General features: G+C 51.8%; 2 protein-coding genes across 5 annotated transcripts in view; one reads left to right on the forward strand and one right to left on the reverse strand.

Annotated features, from left to right (window-relative positions):
* The window catches only part of oit3 (oncoprotein induced transcript 3), a 187,816-nt gene that overhangs the window by 96,540 nt on the left and 69,457 nt on the right, over nt 1-21,819 (reverse strand). The window lies entirely within an intron of this gene.
* The window catches only part of pde10a (phosphodiesterase 10A), a 94,745-nt gene that overhangs the window by 33,057 nt on the left and 39,869 nt on the right, over nt 1-21,819 (forward strand). For 2 of the 4 annotated variants that reach the window (XM_072436471.1, XM_072436470.1), the window contains exon 1: nt 14,991-15,318. The exons of the other annotated variants lie outside the window; for them this stretch is intronic. In XM_072436471.1, the coding sequence (XP_072292572.1) occupies nt 15,255-15,318 (64 nt within the window). In that variant the 5' untranslated portion in view covers nt 14,991-15,254. Of the gene's footprint in view, nt 1-14,990; nt 15,319-21,819 lie in introns of those variants that run through there. 4 annotated transcript variants of the gene reach the window in all.

The raw sequence follows: 21,819 nt of genomic DNA on the forward strand, positions 1-21,819 counted from the left end.
TAGTCCTGACTCTGGGCACCAGCAGGAGGCCGGTCCATGGTTAGTCCTGACTCTGGCACAAGCAGGAGGCCGGTCCATGGTTAGTCCTGACTCTAGTCCTGACTCTGGGCACCAGCAGGAGGCCGGTCCATGGTTAGTCCTGACTCTAGTCCTGACTCTGGGCACCAGCAGGAGGCCGGTCCATGTTTATTCCTGACTCTGGCACCAGCAGGAGGCCGGTCCATGGTTAGTCCTGACTCTGGCACAAGCAGGAGGCCGGTCCATGTTTATTCCTGACTCTGGCACCAGCAGGAGGCCGGTCCATGGTTAGTCCTGACTCTGGCACAAGCAGGAGGCCGGTCCATGGTTAGTCCTGACTCTGGCACCAGCAGGAGGCCGGTCCATGTTTAGTCCTGACTCTGGCACCAGCAGGAGGCCGGTCCATGTTTAGTCCTGACTCTGGGCACCAGCAGGAGGCCGGTCCATGGTTAGTCCTGACTCTGGCACCAGCAGGAGGCCGGTCCATGTTTATTCCTGACTCTGGCACCAGCAGGAGGCCGGTCCATGTTTAGTCCTGACTCTGGCACAAGCAGGAGGCCGGTCCATGTTTATTCCTGACTCTGGCACCAGCAGGAGGCCGGTCCATGTTTAGTCCTGACTCTGGCACCAGCAGGAGGCCGGTCCATGTTTAGTCCTGACTCTGGCACCAGCAGGAGGCCGGTCCATGTTTAGTCCTGACTCTGGCACCAGCAGGAGGCCGGTCCATGTTTAGTCCTGACTCTGGCACAAGCAGGAGGCCGGTCCATGTTTAGTCCTGACTCTGGCACAAGCAGGAGGCCGGTCCATGTTTAGTCCTGACTCTGGGCACCAGCAGGAGGCCGGTCCATGGTTAGTCCTGACTCTGGCACAAGCAGGAGGCCGGTCCATGTTTAGTCCTGACTCTGGCACAAGCAGGAGGCCGGTCCATGTTTAGTCCTGACTCTGGCACCAGCAGGAGGCCTGTCCATGTTTAGTCCTGACTCTGGCACCAGCAGGAGGCCGTTCCATGTTTAGTCCTGACTCTGGCACCAGCAGGAGGCCTGTCCATGTTTAGTCCTGACTCTGGCACAAGCAGGAGGCCGGTCCATGTTTAGTCCTGACTCTGGCACCAGCAGGAGGCCTCTCCATGTTTAGTCCTGACTCTGGCACCAACAGGAGGCCTGTCCATGTTTAGTCCTGACTCTGGCACAAGCAGGAGGCCGGTCCATGTTAGTCCTGACTCTGGCACCAGCAGGAGGCCTGTCCATGTTTAGTTGTGTCTCTGGCACCAGCAGGAGGCCTGTCCATGTTTAGTCGTGACTCTGGCACCAGCAGGAGGCCGGTCCATGTTTAGTCCTGACTCTGGCACCAGCAGGAGGCCTGTCCATGTTTAGTCCTGACTCTGGCACCAGCAGGAGGCCTGTCCATGTTTAGTCGTGACTCTGGCACCAGCAGGAGGCCGGTCCATGTTTAGTCGTGACTCTGGCACAAGCAGGAGGCCGGTCCATGTTTAGTCCTGACTCTGGCACCAGCAGGAGGCCGGTCCATGGTTAGTCCTGACTCTGGCACCAGCAAGAGGCCGGTCCATGGTTAGTCCTGACTCTGGCACCAGCAGGAGGCCGGTCCATGTTTAGTCCTGACTCTGGGCACCTGCAGGAGGCCGGTCCATGTTTAGTCCTGACTCTGGCACCAGCAGGAGGCCGGTCCATGTTTAGTCCTGACTCTGGCACCAGCAGGAGGCCTGTCCATGTTTAGTCCTGACTCTGGCACCAGCAGGAGGCCTGTCCATGTTTAGTCCTGACTCTGGCACCAGCAGGAGGCCGGTCAATGTTTAGTCCTGACTCTGGCACCAGCAGGAGGCCTGTCCATGTTTAGTCCTGACTCTGGCACAAGCAGGAGGCCGGTCCATGTTTAGTCCTGACTCTGGGCACCAGCAGGAGGCCGGTCCATGGTTAGTCCTGACTCTGGCACCAGCAGGAGGCCGGTCCATGTTTATTCCTGACTCTGGCACAAGCAGGAGGCCGGTCCATGTTTAGTCCTGACTCTGGCACCAGCAGGAGGCCTGTCCATGTTTAGTCCTGACTCTGGCACAAGCAGGAGGCCGGTCCATGTTTAGTCCTGACTCTGGCACCAGCAGGAGGCCTGTCCATGTTTAGTCCTGACTCTGGCACAAGCAGGAGGCCGGTCCATGTTTAGTCCTGACTCTGGCACCAGCAGGAGGCCTGTCCATGTTTAGTCCTGACTCTGGCACCAGCAGGAGGCCGGTCCATGTTTAGTCATGACTCTGGAACCAGCAGGAGGCCTGTCCATGTTTAGTCCTGACTCTGGCACCAGCAGGAGGCCTGTCCATGTTTAGTCGTGACTCTGGCACCAGCAGGAGGCCGGTCCATGTTTAGTCCTGACTCTGGCACCAGCAGGAGGCCGGTCCATGGTTAGTCCTGACTCTGGCACCAGCAAGAGGCCGGTCCATGGTTAGTCCTGACTCTGGCACCAGCAGGAGGCCGGTCCATGTTTAGTCCTGACTCTGGGCACCTGCAGGAGGCCGGTCCATGTTTAGTCCTGACTCTGGCACAAGCAGGAGGCCGGTCCATGTTTAGTCCTGACTCTGGCACCAGCAGGAGGCCTGTCCATGTTTAGTTCTGACTCTGGCACAAGCAGGAGGCCGGTCCATGTTTAGTCCTGACTCTGGCACCAGCAGGAGGCCGGTCCATGTTTAGTCCTGACTCTGGCACAAGCAGGAGGCCGGTCCATGTTTAGTCCTGACTCTGGGCACCAGCAGGAGGCCGGTCCATGGTTAGTCCTGACTCTGGCACCAGCAGGAGGCCGGTCCATGTTTATTCCTGACTCTGGCACAAGCAGGAGGCCGGTCCATGTTTAGTCCTGACTCTGGCACCAGCAGGAGGCCGGTCCATGTTTAGTCCTGACTCTGGCACAAGCAGGAGGCCGGTCCATGTTTAGTCCTGACTCTGGCACCAGCAGGAGGCCTGTCCATGTTTAGTCCTGACTCTGGCACAAGCAGGAGGCCGGTCCATGTTTAGTCCTGACTCTGGGCACCAGCAGGAGGCCGGTCCATGGTTAGTCCTGACTCTGGCACCAGCAGGAGGCCGGTCCATGTTTATTCCTGACTCTGGCACAAGCAGGAGGCCGGTCCATGTTTAGTCCTGACTCTGGCACCAGCAGGAGGCCTGTCCATGTTTAGTCCTGACTCTGGCACAAGCAGGAGGCCGGTCCATGTTTAGTCCTGACTCTGGCATCAGCAGGAGGCCTGTTCATGTTTAGTCCTGACTCTGGCACAAGCAGGAGGCCGGTCCATGTTTAGTCCTGACTCTGGCACCAGCAGGAGGCCTGTCCATGTTTAGTCCTGACTCTGGCACAAGCAGGAGGCCGGTCCATGTTTAGTCCTGACTCTGGCACCAGCAGGAGGCCTGTCCATGTTTAGTCCTGACTCTGGACACCAGCAGGAGGCCGGTCCATGTTTAGTCCTGACTCTGGCACCAGCAGGAGGCCTGTCCATGTTTAGTCCTGACTCTGGCACCAGCAGGAGGCCTGTCCATGTTTAGTCGTGACTCTGGCACCAGCAGGAGGCCGGTCCATGTTTAGTCCTGACTCTGGCACCAGCAGGAGGCCGGTCCATGGTTAGTCCTGACTCTGGCACCAGCAAGAGGCCGGTCCATGGTTTTTCCTGACTCTGGCACCAGCAGGAGGCCGGTCCATGTTTAGTCCTGACTCTGGGCACCTGCAGGAGGCCGGTCCATGTTTAGTCCTGACTCTGGCACAAGCAGGAGGCCGGTCCATGTTTAGTCCTGACTCTGGCACCAGCAGGAGGCCGGTCCATGTTTATTCCTGACTCTGGCACAAGCAGGAGGCCGGTCCATGTTTAGTCCTGACTCTGGCACCAGCAGGAGGCCGGTCCATGTTTAGTCCTGACTCTGGCACAAGCAGGAGGCCGGTCCATGTTTATTCCTGACTCTGGCACCAGCAGGAGGTCGGTCCATGTTTAGTCCTGACTCTGGCACCAGCAGGAGGCCGGTCCATGTTTAGTCCTGACTCTGGCACCAGCAGGAGGCCGGTCCATGTTTAGTCCTGACTCTGGCACCAGCAGGAGGCCGGTCCATGTTTAGTCCTGACTCTGGCACAAGCAGGAGGCCGGTCCATGTTTAGTCCTGACTCTGGCACCAGCAGGAGGCCTGTCCATGTTTAGTCCTGACTCTGGGCACCAGCAGGAGGCCGGTCCATGTTTAGTCCTGACTCTGGCACCAGCAGGAGGCCTGTCCATGTTTAGTCCTGACTCTGGCACCAGCAGGAGGCCTGTCCATGTTTAGTCGTGACTCTGGCACCAGCAGGAGGCCGGTCCATGTTTAGTCCTGACTCTGGCACCAGCAGGAGGCCGGTCCATGGTTAGTCCTGACTCTGGCACCAGCAAGAGGCCGGTCCATGGTTAGTCCTGACTCTGGCACCAGCAGGAGGCCGGTCCATGTTTAGTCCTGACTCTGGGCACCTGCAGGAGGCCGGTCCATGTTTAGTCCTGACTCTGGCACAAGCAGGAGGCCGGTCCATGTTTAGTCCTGACTCTGGCACCAGCAGGAGGCCTGTCCATGTTTAGTCCTGACTCTGGCACAAGCAGGAGGCCGGTCCATGTTTAGTCCTGACTCTGGCACCAGCAGGAGGCCGGTCCATGTTTAGTCCTGACTCTGGCACAAGCAGGAGGCCGGTCCATGTTTAGTCCTGACTCTGGCACCAGCAGGAGGCCGGTCCATGTTTAGTCCTGACTCTGGCACCAGCAGGAGGCCGGTCCATGTTTAGTCCTGACTCTGGCACCAGCAGGAGGCCGGTCCATGTTTAGTCCTGACTCTGGCACAAGCAGGAGGCCGGTCCATGTTTAGTCCTGACTCTGGCACAAGCAGGAGGCCGGTCCATGTTTAGTCCTGACTCTGGGCACCAGCAGGAGGCCGGTCCATGGTTAGTCCTGACTCTGGCACAAGCAGGAGGCCTGTCCATGTTTAGTCCTGACTCTGGCACCAGCAGGAGGCCTGTCCATGTTTAGTCGTGACTCTGGCACCAGCAGGAGGCCGGTCCATGTTTAGTCCTGACTCTGGCACCAGCAGGAGGCCGGTCCATGGTTAGTCCTGACTCTGGCACCAGCAAGAGGCCGGTCCATGGTTAGTCCTGACTCTGGCACCAGCAGGAGGCCGGTCCATGTTTAGTCCTGACTCTGGGCACCTGCAGGAGGCCGGTCCATGTTTAGTCCTGACTCTGGCACAAGCAGGAGGCCGGTCCATGTTTAGTCCTGACTCTCGCACCAGCAGGAGGCCGGTCCATGTTTAGTCCTGACTCTGGCACCAGCAGGAGGCCGGTCCATGTTTAGTCCTGACTCTGGCACAAGCAGGAGGCCAGTCCATGTTTAGTCCTGACTCTGGCACAAGCAGGAGGCCGGTCCATGTTTAGTCCTGACTCTGGGCACCAGCAGGAGGCCGGTCCATGGTTAGTCCTGACTCTGGCACAAGCAGGAGGCCGGTCCATGTTTAGTCCTGACTCTGGCACCAGCAGGAGGCCTGTCAATGGTTAGTCCTGACTCTGGCACCAGCAGGAGGCCAGTCCATGTTTAGTCCTGACTCTGGCACAAGCAGGAGGCCGGTCCATGTTTAGTCCTGACTGTGGGCACCAGCAGGAGGCCGGTCCATGGTTAGTCCTGACTCTGGGCACCTGCAGGAGGCCGGTCCATGTTTAGTCCTGACTCTGGCACAAGCAGGAGGCCGGTCCATGTTTAGTCCTGACTCTGGCACCAGCAGGAGGCCTGTCCATGTTTAGTCCTGACTCTGGCACAAGCAGGAGGCCGGTCCATGTTTAGTCCTGACTCTGGCACCAGCAGGAGGCCGGTCCATGTTTAGTCCTGACTCTGGCACAAGCAGGAGGCCGGTCCATGTTTAGTCCTGACTCTGGCACCAGCAGGAGGCCGGTCCATGTTTAGTCCTGACTCTGGCACCAGCAGGAGGCCGGTCCATGTTTAGTCCTGACTCTGGCACCAGCAGGAGGCCGGTCCATGTTTAGTCCTGACTCTGGCACAAGCAGGAGGCCGGTCCATGTTTAGTCCTGACTCTGGCACAAGCAGGAGGCCGGTCCATGTTTAGTCCTGACTCTGGGCACCAGCAGGAGGCCGGTCCATGGTTAGTCCTGACTCTGGCACAAGCAGGAGGCCTGTCCATGTTTAGTCCTGACTCTGGCACCAGCAGGAGGCCTGTCCATGTTTAGTCGTGACTCTGGCACCAGCAGGAGGCCGGTCCATGTTTAGTCCTGACTCTGGCACCAGCAGGAGGCCGGTCCATGGTTAGTCCTGACTCTGGCACCAGCAAGAGGCCGGTCCATGGTTAGTCCTGACTCTGGCACCAGCAGGAGGCCGGTCCATGTTTAGTCCTGACTCTGGGCACCTGCAGGAGGCCGGTCCATGTTTAGTCCTGACTCTGGCACAAGCAGGAGGCCGGTCCATGTTTAGTCCTGACTCTCGCACCAGCAGGAGGCCGGTCCATGTTTAGTCCTGACTCTGGCACCAGCAGGAGGCCGGTCCATGTTTAGTCCTGACTCTGGCACAAGCAGGAGGCCAGTCCATGTTTAGTCCTGACTCTGGCACAAGCAGGAGGCCGGTCCATGTTTAGTCCTGACTCTGGGCACCAGCAGGAGGCCGGTCCATGGTTAGTCCTGACTCTGGCACAAGCAGGAGGCCGGTCCATGTTTAGTCCTGACTCTGGCACCAGCAGGAGGCCTGTCAATGGTTAGTCCTGACTCTGGCACCAGCAGGAGGCCAGTCCATGTTTAGTCCTGACTCTGGCACAAGCAGGAGGCCGGTCCATGTTTAGTCCTGACTGTGGGCACCAGCAGGAGGCCGGTCCATGGTTAGTCCTGACTCTGGCACCAGCAGGAGGCCGGTCCATGTTTATTCCTGACTCTGGCACAAGCAGGAGGCCGGTCCATGTTTAGTCCTGACTCTGGCACCAGCAGGAGGCCGGTCCATGTTTAGTCCTGACTCTGGCACAAGCAGGAGGCCGGTCCATGTTTAGTCCTGACTCTGGCACCAGCAGGAGGCCTGTCCATGTTTAGTCCTGACTCTGGCACAAGCAGGAGGCCGGTCCATGTTTAGTCCTGACTCTGGGCACCAGGAGGAGGCCGGTCCATGGTTAGTCCTGACTCTGGCACCAGCAGGAGGCCGGTCCATGTTTATTCCTGACTCTGGCACAAGCAGGAGGCCGGTCCATGTTTAGTTCTGACTCTGGCACAAGCAGGAGGCCTGTCCATGTTTAGTCCTGACTCTGGCACCAGCAGGAGGCCTGTCCATGTTTAGTCCTGACTCTTGCACAAGCAGGAGGCCGGTCCATGTTTAGTCCTGACTCTGGCACCAGCAGGAGGCCTGTCCATGTTTAGTCCTGACTCTGGCACCAGCAGGAGGCCGGTCCATGTTTAGTCCTGACTCTGGCACAAGCAGGAGGCCGGTCCATGTTTATTCCTGACTCTGGCACCAGCAGGAGGCCGGTCCATGTTTAGTCCTGACTCTCGCACCAGCAGGAGGCCGGTCCATGTTTAGTCCTGACTCTGGCACCAGCAGGAGGCCGGTCCATGTTTAGTCCTGACTCTGGCACCAGCAGGAGGCCGGTCCATGTTTAGTCCTGACTCTGGCACAAGCAGGAGGCCAGTCCAAGTTTAGTCCTGACTCTGGCACAAGCAGGAGGCCGGTCCATGTTTAGTCCTGACTCTGGGCACCAGCAGGAGGCCGGTCCATGGTTAGTCCTGACTCTGGCCCAAGCAGGAGGCCGGTCCATGTTTAGTCCTGACTCTGGCACCAGCAGGAGGCCTGTTCATGTTTAGTCCTGACTCTGGCACCAGCAGGAGGCCAGTCCATGTTTAGTCCTGACTCTGGCACAAGCAGGAGGCCGGTCCATGTTTAGTCCTGACTGTGGGCACCAGCAGGAGGCCGGTCCATGGTTAGTCCTGACTCTGGGCACCTGCAGGAGGCCGGTCCATGTTTAGTCCTGACTCTGGCACAAGCAGGAGGCCGGTCCATGTTTAGTCCTGACTCTGGCACCAGCAGGAGGCCTGTCCATGTTTAGTCCTGACTCTGGCACAAGCAGGAGGCCGGTCCATGTTTAGTCCTGACTCTGGCACCAGCAGGAGGCCGGTCCATGTTTAGTCCTGACTCTGGCACAAGCAGGAGGCCGGTCCATGTTTAGTCCTGACTCTGGCACCAGCAGGAGGCCGGTCCATGTTTAGTCCTGACTCTGGCACCAGCAGGAGGCCGGTCCATGTTTAGTCCTGACTCTGGCACCAGCAGGAGGCCGGTCCATGTTTAGTCCTGACTCTGGCACAAGCAGGAGGCCGGTCCATGTTTAGTCCTGACTCTGGCACAAGCAGGAGGCCGGTCCATGTTTAGTCCTGACTCTGGGCACCAGCAGGAGGCCGGTCCATGGTTAGTCCTGACTCTGGCACAAGCAGGAGGCCTGTCCATGTTTAGTCCTGACTCTGGCACCAGCAGGAGGCCTGTCCATGTTTAGTCGTGACTCTGGCACCAGCAGGAGGCCGGTCCATGTTTAGTCCTGACTCTGGCACCAGCAGGAGGCCGGTCCATGGTTAGTCCTGACTCTGGCACCAGCAAGAGGCCGGTCCATGGTTAGTCCTGACTCTGGCACCAGCAGGAGGCCGGTCCATGTTTAGTCCTGACTCTGGGCACCTGCAGGAGGCCGGTCCATGTTTAGTCCTGACTCTGGCACAAGCAGGAGGCCGGTCCATGTTTAGTCCTGACTCTCGCACCAGCAGGAGGCCGGTCCATGTTTAGTCCTGACTCTGGCACCAGCAGGAGGCCGGTCCATGTTTAGTCCTGACTCTGGCACAAGCAGGAGGCCAGTCCATGTTTAGTCCTGACTCTGGCACAAGCAGGAGGCCGGTCCATGTTTAGTCCTGACTCTGGGCACCAGCAGGAGGCCGGTCCATGGTTAGTCCTGACTCTGGCACAAGCAGGAGGCCGGTCCATGTTTAGTCCTGACTCTGGCACCAGCAGGAGGCCTGTCAATGGTTAGTCCTGACTCTGGCACCAGCAGGAGGCCAGTCCATGTTTAGTCCTGACTCTGGCACAAGCAGGAGGCCGGTCCATGTTTAGTCCTGACTGTGGGCACCAGCAGGAGGCCGGTCCATGGTTAGTCCTGACTCTGGCACCAGCAGGAGGCCGGTCCATGTTTATTCCTGACTCTGGCACAAGCAGGAGGCCGGTCCATGTTTAGTCCTGACTCTGGCACCAGCAGGAGGCCGGTCCATGTTTAGTCCTGACTCTGGCACAAGCAGGAGGCCGGTCCATGTTTAGTCCTGACTCTGGCACCAGCAGGAGGCCTGTCCATGTTTAGTCCTGACTCTGGCACAAGCAGGAGGCCGGTCCATGTTTAGTCCTGACTCTGGGCACCAGGAGGAGGCCGGTCCATGGTTAGTCCTGACTCTGGCACCAGCAGGAGGCCGGTCCATGTTTATTCCTGACTCTGGCACAAGCAGGAGGCCGGTCCATGTTTAGTTCTGACTCTGGCACAAGCAGGAGGCCTGTCCATGTTTAGTCCTGACTCTGGCACCAGCAGGAGGCCTGTCCATGTTTAGTCCTGACTCTTGCACAAGCAGGAGGCCGGTCCATGTTTAGTCCTGACTCTGGCACCAGCAGGAGGCCGGTCCATGTTTAGTCCTGACTCTGGCACCAGCAGGAGGCCGGTCCATGTTTAGTCCTGACTCTGGCACCAGCAGGAGGCCGGTCCATGTTTAGTCCTGACTCTGGCACAAGCAGGAGGCCAGTCCAAGTTTAGTCCTGACTCTGGCACAAGCAGGAGGCCGGTCCATGTTTAGTCCTGACTCTGGGCACCAGCAGGAGGCCGGTCCATGGTTAGTCCTGACTCTGGCCCAAGCAGGAGGCCGGTCCATGTTTAGTCCTGACTCTGGCACCAGCAGGAGGCCTGTTCATGTTTAGTCCTGACTCTGGCACCAGCAGGAGGCCAGTCCATGTTTAGTCCTGACTCTGGCACAAGCAGGAGGCCGGTCCATGTTTAGTCCTGACTGTGGGCACCAGTAGGAGGCCGGTCCATGGTTAGTCCTGACTCTGGCACCAGCAGGAGGCCGGTCCATGTTTAGTCCTGACTCTGGCACCAGCAGGAGGCCTGTCCATGTTTAGTCGTGACTCTGGCACCAGCAGGAGGCCGGTCCATGTTTAGTCCTGACTCTGGCACCAGCAGGAGGCCGGTCCATGGTTAGTCCTGACTCTGGCACCAGCAAGAGGCCGGTCCATGGTTAGTCCTGACTCTGGCACCAGCAGGAGGCCTGTCCATGTTTAGTCGTGACTCTGGCACCAGCAGGAGGCCGGTCCATGTTTAGTCCTGACTCTGGCACCAGCAGGAGGCCGGTCCATGGTTAGTCCTGACTCTGGCACCAGCAAGAGGCCGGTCCATGGTTAGTCCTGACTCTGGCACCAGCAGGAGGCCGGTCCATGTTTAGTCCTGACTCTGGCACCAGCAGGAGGCCGGTCCATGTTTAGTCCTGACTCTGGCACCAGCAGGAGGCCTGTCCATGTTTAGTCCTGACTCTGGCACCAGCAGGAGGCCGGTCCATGGTTAGTCCTGACTCTGGCACCAGCAGGAGGCCTGTCCATGTTTAGTCCTGACTCTGGCACAAGCAGGAGGCCGGTCCATGTTTAGTCCTGACTCTGGCACCAGCAGGAGGCCGGTCCATGGTTAGTCCTGACTCTGGCACCAGCAAGAGGCCGGTCCATGGTTAGTCCTGACTCTGGCACCAGCAGGAGGCCGGTCCATGTTTAGTCCTGACTCTGGGCACCTGCAGGAGGCCGGTCCATGTTTAGTCCTGACTCTGGCACCAGCAGGAGGCCGGTCCATGTTTATTCCTGACTCTGGCACAAGCAGGAGGCCGGTCCATGTTTAGTCCTGACTCTGGCACAAGCAGGAGGCCTGTCCATGTTTAGTCCTGACTCTGGCACCAGCAGGAGGCCTGTCCATGTTTAGTCCTGACTCTGGCACAAGCAGGAGGCCGGTCCATGTTTAGTCCTGACTCTGGCACCAGCAGGAGGCCTGTCCATGTTTAGTCCTGACTCTGGCACAAGCAGGAGGCCGGTCCATGTTTAGTCCTGACTCTGGCACCAGCAGGAGGCCGGTCCATGTTTAGTCCTGACTCTGGCACAAGCAGGAGGCCGGTCCATGTTTAGTCCTGACTCTGGCACCAGCAGGAGGCCTGTCCATGTTTAGTCCTGACTCTGGCACCAGCAGGAGGCCTGTCCATGTTTAGTCGTGACTCTGGCACCAGCAGGAGGCCGGTCCATGTTTAGTCCTGACTCTGGCACCAGCAGGAGGCCGGTCCATGGTTAGTCCTGACTCTGGCACCAGCAAGAGGCCGGTCCATGGTTAGTCCTGACTCTGGCACCAGCAGGAGGCCTGTCCATGTTTAGTCGTGACTCTGGCACCAGCAGGAGGCCGGTCCATGTTTAGTCCTGACTCTGGCACCAGCAGGAGGCCGGTCCATGGTTAGTCCTGACTCTGGCACCAGCAAGAGGCCGGTCCATGGTTAGTCCTGACTCTGGCACCAGCAGGAGGCCGGTCCATGTTTAGTCCTGACTCTGGCACCAGCAGGAGGCCGGTCCATGTTTAGTCCTGACTCTGGCACCAGCAGGAGGCCTGTCCATGTTTAGTCCTGACTCTGGCACCAGCAGGAGGCCGGTCCATGGTTAGTCCTGACTCTGGCACCAGCAGGAGGCCTGTCCATGTTTAGTCCTGACTCTGGCACAAGCAGGAGGCCGGTCCATGTTTAGTCCTGACTCTGGCACCAGCAGGAGGCCGGTCCATGGTTAGTCCTGACTCTGGCACCAGCAAGAGGCCGGTCCATGGTTAGTCCTGACTCTGGCACCAGCAGGAGGCCGGTCCATGTTTAGTCCTGACTCTGGGCACCTGCAGGAGGCCGGTCCATGTTTAGTCCTGACTCTGGCACCAGCAGGAGGCCTGTCCATGTTTAGTCCTGACTCTGGCACAAGCAGGAGGCCGGTCCATGTTTAGTCCTGACTCTGGCACCAGCAGGAGGCCTGTCCATGTTTAGTCCTGAATCTGGCACAAGCAGGAGGCCGGTCCATGTTTAGTCCTGACTCTGGCACCAGCAGGAGGCCGGTCCATGGTTAGTCCTGACTCTGGCACCAGCAAGAGGCCGGTCCATGGTTAGTCCTGACTCTGGCACCAGCAGGAGGCCGGTCCATGTTTAGTCCTGACTCTGGACACCAGCAGGAGGCCGGTCCATGGTTAGTCCTGACTCTGGCACCAGCAGGAGGCCGGTCCATGTTTATTCCTGACTCTGGCACAAGCAGGAGGCCGGTCCATGTTTAGTCCTGACTCTGGGCACCTGCAGGAGGCCGGTCCATGTTTAGTCCTGACTCTGGCACCAGCAGGAGGCCGGTCCATGTTTAGTCCTGACTCTGGCACCAGCAGGAGGCCGGTCCATGTTTAGTTCTGACTCTGGCACCAGCAGGAGGCCTGTCCATGTTTAGTCCTGACTCTGGCACAAGCAGGAGGCCGGTCCATGTTTAGTCCTGACTCTGGGCACCAGCAGGAGGCCGGTCCATGGTTAGTCCTGACTCTGGCACCAGCAGGAGGCCGGTCCATGTTTATTCCTGACTCTGGCACAAGCAGGAGGCCGGTCCATGTTTAGTCCTGACTCTGGCACCAGCAGGAGGCCTGTCCATGTTTAGTCCTGACTCTGGCACAAGCAGGAGGCCTGTCCATGTTTAGTCCTGACTCTGGCATCAGCAGGAGGCCTGTTCATGTTTAGTCCTGACTCTGGCACAAGCAGGAGGCCGGTCCATGTTTAGTCCTGACTCTGGCACCAGCAGGAGGCCTGTCCATGTTTAGTCCTGACTCTGGGCACCAGCAGGAGGCCGGTCCATGTTTAGTCCTGACTCTGGCACCAGCAGGAGGCCTGTCCATGTTTAGTCCTGACTCTGGCACCAGCAGGAGGCCTGTCCATGTTTAGTCGTGACTCTGGCACCAGCAGGAGGCCGGTCCATGTTTAGTCCTGACTCTGGCACCAGCAGGAGGCCGGTCCATGGTTAGTTCTGACTCTGGCACCAGCAAGAGGCCGGTCTATGGTTAGTCCTGACTCTGGCACCAGCAGGAGGCCGGTCCATGTTTAGTCCTGACTCTGGGCACCTGCAGGAGGCCGGTCCATGTTTAGTCCTGACTCTGGCACGAGCAGGAGGCCGGTCCATGTTTAGTCCTGACTCTGGCACCAGCAGGAGGCCTGTCCATGTTTAGTCCTGACTCTGGGCACCTGCAGGAGGCCGGTCCATGTTTAGTCCTGACTCTGGCACAAGCAGGAGGCCGGTCCATGTTTAGTCCTGACTCTGGCACCAGCAGGAGGCCTGTCCATGTTTAGTCCTGACTCTGGCACCAGCAGGAGGCCGGTCCATGTTTAGTCCTGACTCTGGCACCAGCAGGAGGCCTGTCCATGTTTAGTCCTGACTCTGGCACAAGCAGGAGGCCGGTCCATGTTTAGTCCTGACTCTGGCACCAGCAGGAGGCCGGTCCATGTTTAGTCCTGACTCTGGCACCAGCAGGAGGCCGGTCCATGGTTAGTCCTGACTCTGGCACCAGCAAGAGGTCGGTCCATGGTTAGTCCTGACTCTGGACACCTGCAGGAGGCCGGTCCATGGTTAGTCCTGACTCTGGCACCAGCAAGAGGCCGGTCCATGTTTAGTCCTGACTCTGGGCACCTGCAGGAGGCCGGTCCATGTTTAGTCCTGACTCTGGGCACCTGCAGGAGGCTGGTCCCTGAGGTCCTCAGAGTCCGAGATGGTTCATATGGCACTAACATGTCTGAGATGTACTTTGGTGCTAGGCCATGGAGAGACTTGTACACAAGCAGAGCTGCTTTAAAGTCTCTTCTCTGAGCCACAGGAGCCAGTGCAGAGACCTGAGAACAGGACCAATGTGATCATACTTCCTGGTTCTAGTCAGATGTACTGCAGCTGTTTTACAGCTCGTTTGATTTAAAATGACACTGAAACCATACTAAAAAGTAACTAGTACCTTTACTAGCATACTCTTTACTTTTACTCAAGAGCAGATTTGGTCCCAGTTCTTGCATTTGTGTAAGTTTTTAGTCATGTGACTCTACTCTTTATGCATGCATGGTGCTAAATCATCACTGACACATGAGTTCAGAGGCTGATATCGGGTACTTGTGTGCTATATTCCTTCTTTCTCAATGATGTCATTCACTCAACATTTTTCATCAACAAAAATATGAATTCTAACAGTATAAATGTCAGCGCATACTCTCCACTTGCACAAATGGAACATGGTCCAACTATGCCAATTTTATTTTTTTAAAGTAAAATATAGTGTCAAATGTTGTCTTTATGCTTATGCTCTCTGTAGATTAGAGCGTTGTCTGTTTGTTGATAATGTAGTAGATCATGGTTGTCACCATCACAGCCTCAAACAGCAGTGTGAGCTCTGGCCCCGCCCCCTTAGTGCGTTGCTCATGCGTCAACTGTCATGTCAGCGCGGGACATTTACCATGGACTGTAAATCACGTGATTGACTTCTATACATTTCAATATACAATGGAATTGGACCACGTGTGAGGATAAAGACAACGTGCAGAAATCACGTGCCTTTTATTTTCCCCATAGTCTTTTCTGAACAGTCACGTGCAGCACCTTCATCAAACCGTTTTAACGCACTTGGCCCAAGAGCGTCCATTCATTCTCTTTTAATTTGAAAGCGTTGCGTTCTCGTGGCTCCAGTTTTGCTGCGCACTTGACTCTGTCCCGCTCCTGTCCCGCTCCTGTCCCGCTCCTGTCCCGCTCCTGTCCCGCTCCTGTCCCGCTCCTGTCCCGCTCCTGTCCCGCCCTCCTCTCCAGTATGTGTGTGTTTACCCCCCTCTCGCTGCTGTGGCTGCTGTGTGCGGCTGTGCGTCTGAGCCTGGCCCAGTCTGCTGCTGCTGCTCTACCACAGCGGAGCCACTACGCCGAGGAGGCGCTCTGACTGCAGCCAACAGCGCAGTCTTAGCGCTGGCGGAGGAGGAGGGCGGCAGGGCAGCTTCCCCACCGTGCACGGCTTTTGTGCGGGACGCGGCTGTCACCTCACGTTTGGGACGCGCTGGAGGAGTTTGGGTTTCGCCAGACGCACAAGTTCCAGTTGCAGAGGCGCACTTTTCTCCAAAGCTCCTCTTTCCCTTAGCGCTCACAATCCGACATGGAAGATGGTCCGTCTTCAACAAGCTGTTTCAGAAGGTTCACGGACTGTTTTCTTGGTGCAAGTAAGTCAATTCTGCAACATGCATAATGCAAAGACCATGACATGAAACGGTGTCTTTGGTGCAGTCGCGCGCAGGTTTGGGACATTCCCCCTGGTCCCGCAGAGTGGCGCGCGCTCTTACTTGTCTCCTCAACTTTGTGAATGACACTGACGCGGGACGGGATGGGTGGACGGGACGGGGTGCACGGGACGGGTGCACGGGACGGGTGCACGGGACGGGTGCACGGGACGGGTGCACGGGACGGGTGCACGGGACGGGTGGGGACTTCATTAAACTGGGATCAGACGGGGAAGTGATTTAGGAAATGTCTGCGTCTGCACAGCTGAGCCCAAAGAGAAGGAGCTCGTGGTGAGTCTGTGACGGGACCGGAGCCGGTGTGTGACGGAGGAGCAGGACCACTGAGTGTGTGACCTGGTGTTTGAGAGGGTTATTTACATTTACATTATAATATCATCGTTTACTGAATTAATTAACTTACTGTTGCATATTTTGCCCATGTGTGGCCTATTACTATTATATTACTACTATTATATTATTATGATTAGAAAGCATCATAATCAATCAAAAATAATAATAATAATAATTATTATTATTATTATTATTGGCCATATATATATATAAAAATACAGTATATATACAGTATAAATATACACACAGTACATATATATATATACATACTGTATATATATATATATATATATATATATATATATATATATATATATATATATATATATATATATATATATATATGTATAAAGCCATGTATAGGTTTAGGATTTTACAACATTCCCAGCAAACCGACAAAAGTCTGAATTTGTTAGACCTATTTTTATTTTAAAATCTAAATGTTTGTGATGAATCCAAATGTGCAATTAGAATAACATATTTTGTTGAAGTGTCTTCTGTCTTTTGTATGGTCTGGTTTATAGCTACATCACTTCACTGTTTGTGTTACTTTTAAACATTTTATACGTGGAAGATTTGGTGCTCTCAGAGTTCAGTCCCTTTCATATCCGACTGTAACTTTTGTTGATAGTCAAACCTTTCCTTCTGCTCGCTGCATCAATCCATCAGCCTTACAGTTGTTTTAGTGGCACCTTGTGTGACCTTTAGTGCCACCCTGTAATAACATGTTAACACTGGGCCTGGGTCGGTGACAGATGCCAAAGTACACACATAGCAGTAAACTGTAGTAATGGAATGTATTATTGAGGTACAGTATGGAGGTGTTTGACCAAAAAAGGGCAAGAATGTCAGATTTCATTTGATGTTATCAACAAAACGACTCGTGTCCGATGGAAAGTGGACAGCATCTATTGTCACTTCAACACCAGCAACTTAAAACAGTCACGTAACTATCTCTAACATTGTTGTAATAGATTTTTCTGTTTTTGCTAATAATGGAAAAAATACTGAAAGTGAGACTATTCTAAATATTTACCCTATACCGTACTGTTAGTTTAGCATAGTAGAAATAGAAAAAGTACGGAACAAAATTATTACTTGAGGATATGCCATGATATATTGACCGTACACTTGAATATTAGTGACCTTTTTTCTGCACTGCTCGAGTCACTGTTAAACCCAAACCAAACACTATTTATGTGGCCAAATGGATAGAAAATATGACTTTTCTTTGCATTTCAGGGCCTCATGTTGAAGTGCAGCTCCCGTCTGTGTGTGTCATTCTCTAAAGTGTTGCTGTGTTTAACAGTGTGCTGCAGACATGGGTGTTTCCCGTGAGACCCCTTAAAGACTGCACGTCCTTCAAGAGTGACGCTGCCGTGACATGCAGCTGTTTCTGACGTATGTGCCGCATTGTCCGTCGCCGCGTCCCGGTCAGTGCAGTGGGTCAGTCTGGGTCAGGTCTAATGTGATCTCACAGGCATTTTCAAACTCAATTGGTTGTTAACAAATTGCTTAACTTTATGAAGAAGGGTGCATTGTTTGACAGGAAGTCCTCGGAATGGACATTTCCAGTCTCTCTCTCTCTCTCTCTCTCTCTGTCAAACCACATTTTTGTTTGTACATTTTGAATCTGGCAATTTTAATCAGGAGAAACCTTGAGCTTGATTTAAATCTTATCATTAAAATTGGCCAGTTTATCTAATGGCTGACATAGGTTGTGTCATCGCAATTTAAATATGTTCGGTTAAAAAACAGGATACTTATGAAATATTAGTCATACTTTTTACTTGTATTTCATAGAGTATTACAAAGGTCATTAGAAACATTAGAATTATTTGTGCACATTGGTACATTGCACACAAAGCTTTTTTAAAATACATTTTACTCTCCAGTCTGTGATGTAAATCGTTAAGTAAATATGCTGTAAACTCCATTAGTACAGTAATACTCCTTAGTACAACCCCTCCATTGCCACTTTGAAACACATACGTTTTGCAGTGACTGTGTAGTAAAGTGTCTGTCACGTCGTGGGCTGATGTGTGTTGTGTACGTGTTGTGAGAACAGTGTGTATTTCTGTATTTAGCCTGCGCTGCAGTGTCGGGGGCCGTAAAGAGCGCTGTAGTGAGTCTTTACCTGCGCTTTTCGTCACTGCTCCTTTTGGCCCGAGTTCCGCTTAAGACCGCCTCTGATATGGCGCCCGAGAACACGCAGCATTTCAGTGACGCAGATCTGCTCACACAAAAACTGTTTGTTGTATTGCTATTTTTTTCAATAGGCCGTGCGATGTATTTCTAATCTTTCAAAACAGCTAAGTCAGAATCATGCTGCAAAAAGTATATCTTAATCTTCTCTGTTGGGTCATAATTGAAATTGTTATTATTTAATACAATTATTTACTATTAAATGTGTCTTGTAGATGACTCAAAGGCATAATCTGATTTAGTTGTGAGTTTTACTCCATTTCAAGTGTTTGTACAAGATCAAAAGCCCGATGTCTCACTTCGTCCCAAATTAATCAGATTTTTCACATATTTTTTTTTTTAACGCTTCTGTTTTGTGAGTGTTTTTTGAAGTTGTGATTTTGAGTGTGAATGCTGACCTGGTCTAAGCACAGTCATGAGTGGAGCTGCTAGTTAAAACTGAAATTGCAATTTGAATGTTAAAGCAATGTACAAATCACAATGAGTTATTTCCTCTGCAAAGGACAAAATGTCCAGTCTCATGTACAAAACCTGCTAAAACTGCACTTTCACTACAAACTGAACTCTATGTCATTCTTGTATTAGTTTATCAGTTTATCTTTCAGTCTTCTTGCAAACGTTAATGCTCCTGGATGAGTTTAAAGTGTTTATGACATTCAGGTCAGATGACTCATTTTACTTAAATGTAGTTAAGATTATTATATTTAAGGTTTAGCAAAAAATCTTAAAAAATTCTTTTAGATAATCATTTCACTTCCTGTTTGTAAATCATGACGCCACATCAAAAAAATCTATAACTGTTACCTAGCAATGATATTAGCTAAATAATAACCGAATAATACAACTTTTTATTTATTTTTAAAGCCAATTTTTTATGTATATATTTTATTGTTATTATTATTTGGCAAATTTGTTTGATTTTTTTTTATTCTTCCTGTCATTTTACACCTATTTTTTCCACTTTCACAAACTTGATTGGTGTAAGACAATCATTTATATTTACAACAGGTATTATCCCACCAGGTAAAGTAAAATACGCACTAAGCAGAAATTACAAATCCAATCAGAAAAGTGCAATTCAATATTTTCCTAAATGTTTTGTTCGGGCCTGATCCACAATGAATGTTTTATCTACACCTCCGTCTGCAGTTTATAGCCCTCACCTCTTTGTAATGACCAGGGGCATGTAGGCGGAAATAATGCAAATGACATTTCCATGGAAATCTGTGTCTCTGAGTGAGAGGTGTGAGTCTGCATCATTGTGCAACAGTGTTTGTGGAGCCGTGTTGAGGCTGGGCACGAGTAAGAAGTATAAAAAAGCAAAAAGTATACGCAAAATAGCACACAAACGACGATAGACATGAGTTGTTTTGATTAATTATCCCAAATCTATCATGGTTTTAATTCCAAGTAGATGTGGGAAATAGATAGAAAAATGAACAATGGATCATGAATGTAGTCTGAAGATATGAAATAATGTAATATTGTGCATATCATTTATAGTAGAAATACAAATGTAATCTTTCTAACAAGTGTATAAAGTGAAATGTCTTGGTAAAATAGTACTGTCTATTCACATTTGTAATTAAACCTGACCATCCATCCATCCATTTTCTACCGCTTGTTCCCTTTCGGGGTCGCGGGTGACTGGAGCCTATCCCAGTGACTTCGGGCCTTAGGCGGGGTACACCCTGGACAGTGGCCAACTTGTCGCAGGATTAAACCTGACCTAATATATTTAAACATACTGCATGTTTAACACATTTCTGTTGAATATCGTTTGATTATTATTATTGGGAAACTGGGAAAAAATCCTTTCGAGGTATTAAGTTTTGTTAATATCGCATACTCATAATTCCGTGGCAGGTTTCTACACCTCATCTCTCTTGTGTTAATGTGCTTACATATTTTAAGAGAAATGAAAAATGAGAAGTTACAGCCGCCACCAACCAGGAAGTTAGCAAACTTCCAATTTAGAAGCAACATGTGTAACTCCGAGTGCACTTGTGAACATGTTGACCACTTTGAAAGAGGACATTGTCTCTTTGTGGATTTGTGCATTTTGATTATTGAGATTTAATATGTGCACGTGGTAGTCTAAAACACTCTCTGTTCACCTGAATATTAATAGACTTAATATTAATAGACTTATAAGTACTTATGGGTCGTGAAAATGCACATTGACGTTGTTTGTTAGGCTTCATGACAAGATAAACAGAAAAGTTGTAAGTTTTTGTCCACGGAGCTTGTGAAGTGGTGGAAGAAGTACTCATTTTGTTACTTAAGTAAAAGTACAGATACAGGAGCAAAATATACACAACTAAATCGACTTAAAATCAAGGTAGCAGTGTTGAAGTACTTGTTTAGAATTGTACTTTAAGAGTAAAACGATACGATTTTGATAATGAATACAGTAGCAATTTAAATACATTTTTAAATCTTTCAAGTTTATTTTATGTAGACATTTTTGTTTGGTCAAAGCCAGTATTTAAAACCTTTATGCAGGACGTCACCATGAACGTGCTAAAACATAACCCCCTAAACCATATCAAGTCCAGCTCAAAAATGTATGCAGTAGAAAGTACTGCTCTCAAATGTAGTGAAGTAAAAGTAAAAAAGTATCCAAAGCAAAGTACAGATAACCACACATTTTGCATCTTTATAATTAATACTTTGTTTGGTGCTTCCGTCTTCGTGCTAAATGTTTTTATCAGAGTTTTACGTCAGTCAAGTGGCAATTTGTGAAAAAAAGTTGAAAATAAAAGTTAAAAATAATGAATGTAGTTTTGAGCAACAGTGCACGCAACCAACACCTGTTTACTGCAGTATACGCAATAATCTAACATGTTTACTGCAGTATACACAATAATCTAACAAAATAAAGATGTTGTCAGGTATTAAATTTGTCAAATCATAACTATTGTGTAATGTATATGGATTTTGGCCCTTGTTTACTATACGGTTGCTAGGTAACAATAGTGTGTCACATCTGCTGCTCATGTCCAACCAGGAAGTAACATTATAAACGTCACCAAAATGGTCAAACTGTTGAAAGACATGTAACGTTTGTTGTAAACTCTTAAATATAATCCTGTCTCATTGCGTTTCCGTGAGACGTGTGGTCCGACCTGTACCGTGAGACAGAACGTGTACTTGTACTTTTATACTTCACTACTTTCCACCACTGCTTGCTCCTCTCGGGATCCGTGCTGCGCCGGCGTGCGCTCTTGGTTTCGTTGCGCTCTTGCCTTTTTGCCAAAGATAAGATAAGAAGCACATGCGGGTCCCACCTCCTGGCAGAGGGAGTCCCAGGCTGATCTGCTACTGACGCACACGGCCCCCCCGCCCCGCCACCCTGCCCCGGCCTCATGTCAGTGAAGTGAAAAGTACTACCTTGGCACTTTGCCCTTGACTCGCCGCCAGAAAGACTGTAGCTTTAGACGAAGTGGTCTTTTCCTCCTTTTCATCCTATGTGCATTTGTCATATCTGAGCTCTCTAGCGCCACCACGGCTGTTTGGCGTTATCCTGCAGCGCCGATGCTTTTATTAAAACGCGTCTTGTGCTATGAATAGAGATGAGTGAGTCCGATAGGGAAGGCTTGTTGATGCGACAATAAAAGCACATATGAGCTGATATTTAACGTGGCTAACGGCGTCATTGTGTGTGCGTTATCAAGTTTACAGTGACATACATGAGCCTGTGCAATTGATCCAACGTTAATATAATTGAGAGAGGTTTATTGTTGAAATCAGAAAGTCAAATCTGTGACCAGTGTTAAAGAAATGTACATTTTGTGCAGCTGCTTAATGAGTCTGTGTCTAGTGTCATGATTGTCCCTATTGTTGTGCTCTTGCAGATTTATGTACAGTGTTTCACCCAGTAATCTG

This window comes from Eucyclogobius newberryi, unplaced genomic scaffold (genome assembly GCF_026437365.1).
Source record: "Eucyclogobius newberryi isolate DKJ021-1_F unplaced genomic scaffold, fEucNew1.0.hap1 SCAF_8, whole genome shotgun sequence".
NCBI classification, from domain to species: Eukaryota; Metazoa; Chordata; class Actinopteri; order Gobiiformes; family Gobiidae; genus Eucyclogobius; species Eucyclogobius newberryi.